Source organism: Rattus rattus, chromosome 5 (genome assembly GCF_011064425.1).
Source record: "Rattus rattus isolate New Zealand chromosome 5, Rrattus_CSIRO_v1, whole genome shotgun sequence".
Taxonomy (NCBI): domain Eukaryota; kingdom Metazoa; phylum Chordata; class Mammalia; order Rodentia; family Muridae; genus Rattus; species Rattus rattus.
In genome coordinates this window covers 90390177-90396176 of record NC_046158.1, presented here as the reverse complement: position 1 = coordinate 90396176, position 6000 = coordinate 90390177, and the positions used below count along the sequence as shown (strand labels likewise).

The window sequence follows — 6000 nt, the reverse complement described above, 5'->3', positions numbered from 1 at the left end:
ATGATGCGAATAATGTAATGTGGTACTCAATGGGGCATAGGTATGCCATTTTGAGGCATACTTTGGGCATGGCAGTGTGATGTTCTCTGCCTATTTCTATTCTTTAATACTCTTGAGTAATTATTCTCATGGGTTGGTCACTACTATGAGCAAAGAAAGAAGAATAAAGGCGTTGATATTGTTAACGTTTATTCAGCATCCACAAATGGAACACCTGTCTATTGAGGACATGATTGTGTCTATAAGCATGTCACCCTTATCCTGACAAATATTTACTGATTTCAGGACTGTCTTTCATGTTTCGTGTCTCTAACTTAACCAAAGTAACCATTTTAGTTTGTTTAACAGAGAAACAAAAACCAAGGTCAGGGGTTACAGTACCTTTTCTGATAGTTGAACAATTAGCTTAATCATGGGTCCTGAATGCAAAGCCCAGATGTTATCTATTATGCTGTTTCATCTCTAAATAAAAAGAACTCTACAATATGATATGATAAATTTTTCATAGAATCTTGTGTGTGTGTTTATAATCCACATGTCTATGAATGCTCAATGAATAAATGTTGTTCATCATAATTTTTATAAAAACTGCTACAGTGAAAATGGGAAAACATACATGATAATATTTTCTAAATGACATGATAATATTTTCTTCTGTATTAACATCCTTAATGTGAGAATTTTATATAATATGGCTATTCTATCCTAATCTCTCAAATATTTTCACTTGTCTTTTTTCTACTTTATAATCTGCTCAGTTCTCTTTTTGTATTGCCCTATCGAGAAAAAAATCCAGTGTCTTAAACATATCAATGCTGTGTTGCAAATCTAGTCTTGATGGTAGTATTTGAAATGTCTCCATACTTTTAAAAATATGTGTGTTAATTTACACTGTCATTAACAATTTGTAAAAATACCCTCTTCATAATTAAAAATTATGTGTATGTGTCTTTGCCCCCAAGTCTAAGCTCTGTATTTGTGGAAACCTCATGGAAACAAAGAGATATCAAATTCTCTGGAATCTGAATTACTTACAGCTAGAACTGCTGTAATCTGCTTGGCATGGATGTCAAGAACAAAACTAGGGTCTTTTGCAAGAGTTCCAATTGCTCTTAACTGATGAGCCACCTCTCCAAGTCCAAATATTCTTTAAAAACATCCATTAAACTTTACTATGTTTTGAGTTTTTGATGATATATTTTGTTATAGGTCTTAAGTAATACTTTAAAAACTAATTTGTGATTTTTTTGTTATTGGTTATGTTTGGAACTTGCTCACATCTCTGCTTAGTTACAATGCTATAGTTAAAATAGTTTTCACAACTTGGAGATCCTTCTTTCCTCTTATACAATTATAATGTACAGTTTCTCCCATTTTCTCCTTCAGGTATCACTACCTACAAAGCCAATGGAAGGTGTGAATCAGTCTACGGTGTCAGAGTTTGTGTTCCTGGGACTCACCAACTCTTGGGACATTCAACTATTCCTTTTTGTGTTCTCCTCCATATTTTATGTAGCAAGCATGACAGGAAACTCTCTCATTGTCTTCACTGTGGCATCGGACCCTCACTTACACTCTCCAATGTACTTTCTGCTGGCTAACCTCTCCTTCATTGACCTAGGTGTATCTTCTGTTATTTCCCCCAAGATGATTTATGACCTCTTTAAAAAGCATAAAGTAATCTCTTTTAGAGGTTGTGTCACTCAAATCTTCTTCATTCACTTCATTGGTGGTGTGGAAATGGTTTTACTCGTAGCCATGGCCTTTGACAGATATGTGGCCATATGTAAGCCTCTCCATTACCTGACCATCATGAGCCCACGGATGTGCATCTTGTTTTCAGTGGCCTCCTGGTTGGTTGGCTTTATGCATTCTCTGGTTCAACTGGCTTTTGTAGTAAGCTTGCCATTCTGTGGACCAAATGTGTTGGACAGCTTCTACTGTGACTTTCCCCGGTTCATCAAACTAGCCTGTATAGACACATACAGCCTGAAATTACTGGTCTCAGTCAACAGTGGATTCATGTCTGTGGGCTCCTTCTTCATACTGACCATTTCCTATATTGTCATCATATTTACTGTTCAGAAACACTCTTCAAGTGGTTCCTCCAAAGCTCTGTCTACACTTTCAGCTCATGTTATGGTGGTTGTCTTATTCTTTGGTCCTGTGATGTTCATTTATACATGGCCTTTTTCTTTCACACACTTGGATAAATTTCTGTCTATATTTGATGCAATTGTCACTCCCTTTCTGAACCCAGTGATCTATACATTCAGGAATCAAGAAATGAAAATGGCAATGATGAGAGTACTTAATCAGATAATGGGTTACAGACAACTTATTAAACACTTGCACTCCGATCAGTCTTAACTAAATATAGATATTAATTATTAACCAATTTCTAAGAAAAATACTTTCTTGCATATTTTGATATGCTTATTTATAATTATATATTTTTATTATACTTAGTAGGGAATAATAAGAATTGCATTTATTTATATAGCAAAAATATAGCAGGGGCTGGAGAGATGGCTAGGTGATTAAGATCACTAACAGCTCTTCCAGGGGTCCTGAGTTCAATTCCCAGCAACCACATGGTGGTTTCCAATCATCTGTAATGATATCTGATGGTCTCTTCTGGTGTGTCTGAAGAGAGTAGCAGTGTGCCCATATAAATAAAATTAATTAATTAGAAATACAACAAATATAAATTTCTACAGAATAATATCTCACTGACGGAAGCTCTTAGGCATAAAAGAGGGACTGTTTTAAGATCTTCAGGCATAGGAACAATTTTTACCTTTCTTTCCAAATAATTTTTTAAAAATTATGTGTATTTATATGCTGCATGTGCACATGAAAATGCAAGTGCCCTAAAATACTTGACTACATTCATAGAGAAAAGGATGAATCAACATATGTTAATCAATAAATGTTCTTTGGTACATAAATAGTCTAAAAGTCAGGATTACATAATCATCTCTGTAAAGGCAGATGCAGCCTTTAACAAAATTTATTGCTTCATGATAAAAATCATGAATATGCTAATGTTAGAAGGAAGATATCTCAACATAATAAATGCTGTGCTATGTAAATCTATATCCACCATCATACTAAATGGAGAAACATTTTTTTTTTCAAGGAAAGGAGACCCAATTTATTCTGGTGCTATTGCAAATGGGTATGATCTCTGTGGAAGTTAGCATGGAGCTTCCTTAAAAAAACTGAAAATCACATATCACATAATCTAGCTTTACCACATTTGGGCCTATATACAAACAGCTTTACATCTTGCTACAGAGATACTCATCTATTTTATTGTTGGTCTATTAATAACAGCCAGAAATTGGAAACCGCTTAGATATCCATTAACTGATGAATGAACGGTGGAATGTGGTACATTTACACAATGCTAAATACGAAGGGGTGAAGCTCAAGATAGATTGCTGGAGCCAGAAATGATCCTCAGTGAGGTAACTCAGACTTCAAAAGACAAACATTGCATGTTTTATCATGTATGCAGATTAGCTTTTAAGCTTTAGACACGTGTTTCAATCAGAACAACCACAGAGGTTAGGTAGCTACTAAGGTAGCAGGCCTTCCAAGGAAGGAGAAATAGAACATAGTGCTATTAAGTTGAAATTTGCTTCATTATTTTCAATGTTTGTGACCTTCTTTGGTTTGAAACTTTTTCTCTTTTTCTTCCCATTTCCTTCAATCAACATTGTGTCTTCTTTCTTTTTTTTTCTTCCATTTTTCTTTATTAACTTGAGTATTTCTTATTTACATTTCGAATGTTATTCCCTTTCCCAGTTTCTGGGCCAACATCCCCCTAACCCCTCCTCCTCCCCTTCTGTATGGGTGTTCCCCTCCCCATCCTCCCCCATTACCACCCTCCCCCCAACAGTCTTTCACTGGGGGTTCAGTCTTAGCAGGACCAAGGGCTTCCCCTTCCACTGGTGATCTTACTAGGCTATTCATTGCTACCTATGAGGTTGGAGCCCAGGGTCAGTCCATGTATAGTCTTTGGGTAGTGGCTTAGTCCCTGGAAGCTCTGGTTGCTTGGCATTGTTGTACATATGGTGTCTCGAGCCCCTTCAAGCTCTTCCAGTCCTTTCTCTGATTCTTTCAACAGGGGTCCCGCTCTCAGTTCAGTGATTTGCTGCTGGCATTCACCTCTGAATTTGCTGTATTCTGGCTGTGTCTCTCAGGAGAGATCTACATCCGGTTCCTGTCGGCCTGCACTTCTTTGCTTCATCCATCTTGTCTAATACATCTGTATATGTATGGGCCACATGTGGGGCAGGCTCTGAATGGGTGTTCCTTCTGCCTCTGTTTTAATCTTTGCATCCCTATTCCCTGACAAGGGTATTCTTGTTCCCCTTTTAAAGAAGGAGTGAAGCATTCGCATTTTGATAATCCGTCTTGAGTTTCTTGTGTTCTGTGAATCTAGGGCAATTCAAACATTTGGGCTAATAGTCACTTATCAATGAGTGCATAGGAGAAACATTTAAAATTTAAAATTATTTAAAATTAGAAGAATCATTCTCTCTCTGTCATTGTTCAATATAGCAATTGATTTATTAGCTAGAGCAATAAGACAATGGAAAATGAGAAAATAGACATGAAACTCTGAAGCTGTCAGAGGGAAAAGCAGATAGTTGTGTTAGTTACTTTTGTTGTGACAAAATTCAGTGACCAAAACCAGAGTTTATTTTGGCATGTAGTTTCAGAGGTGATGCTCATAACAGCAAGGAAGGTATTTCAGCAGTGTTAGATTAGGAAGCTGGCTAATCACATTTGCCAGTCCTATACACAGAGTAGCGATGTGTTGGAAGTAAGGTAAGGCTATAAACTCTCAAAAACCACCTCCGAAAATGCACTTCTGCAGCAAAGGTCTAGATTGCAAGAGTCCTCTTCAAACAGCCCCACCAAATGTTCAAATACCTGATCCTATTTGGGGGGGGGGAGTGTTTTTCATTCAAACCACCACAGTACTATAAAATATGGGTTTGGGAAGTATTTCCTAAATAGGACTCTGGTTTCTCAGGGAATAAAGGCAACAATCAGCAAATATGTCCTTATGAAATTAAGAAGCCATAGAGCAGAGAAAAGTGTCGATTGAGTGAAGAGGTAGTCTATTACATGGGAGAAAATATTTCCCATCTGTATATCTAATAGAATATTACTATTCAGATTACATAAAGGCAAGATTTCTATGGTGAAAACAACCTAATAAAAATGGGCTATAGAATTAAATAGCAAGTTCTCAAAAGAGAAGTTACAAATGTTAGTAAATATTTTGAAGGGTGTTGATCTCTGAACACTCCATCTTTTGTAACAAGACTAGTCACCAAGCAGTGGGATTGGGACACCATCCCTGTCACAAAAAAATCTCTCCAGCCTGCAAGATGCCTTGGGGCAATGCTGGCTCAGAGCTTGTGGGAGTGGCCAACCAATGACTGGTCTAATTTAAGGCCTAAACCTTAAGTGGGAGCCCATGCCTTGTATTGCCTGGAAGTCCAGGAACTACAAAATGTGGATAGATCAGAGACCTAGGGTGGAACTACATATGACTGACAAAAGTCAATAAAATGATGTTTAATGATATTCTACTATGCTAATAGATTGGCACCTCTCCCGGTAATCATCAGAGAAACTCCTTCCAGCAGCTGATGGAAACAGATGCAGAGACTCACAGCCCAACATCATGTAAAACACAGAGCTTCTGGAATCCTGTAGAGGATGGGGAGGAAGGATTATATATGGAAGCGGGGTCAAGAATACTAAGAGAACACAGTCCACAGAATCAAGTATGCAGGGTCCCTAGGAGCTCTCAAGGACTGAAGTGGCAATCACAGAGCCTGCATGGGTCTGTGTTACATTTTCTGCTTACATGCTATGACTATTTAGCTTGGAGTTTTGTGAGACTTCTAGTAGTGGGAGTAGGGGCATCTCTTACTCTTTCGTCTGCATATGGGACTCTTTTCCTTCTGCTGG

General features: G+C 37.6%; 1 protein-coding gene across 1 annotated transcript; it reads left to right on the top strand.

Annotated features, from left to right (window-relative positions):
- The first annotated feature begins 1404 nt into the window (after positions 1–1404).
- On the top strand, positions 1405–2370 carry LOC116900579 (olfactory receptor 4F3/4F16/4F29-like). Its single transcript, XM_032902302.1, has one exon. The coding sequence runs from the start codon at positions 1408–1410 to the stop codon at positions 2368–2370; it is 963 nt and encodes a 320-aa protein (XP_032758193.1). The 5' UTR covers positions 1405–1407.
- The last annotated feature ends 3630 nt before the right edge of the window (positions 2371–6000 follow it).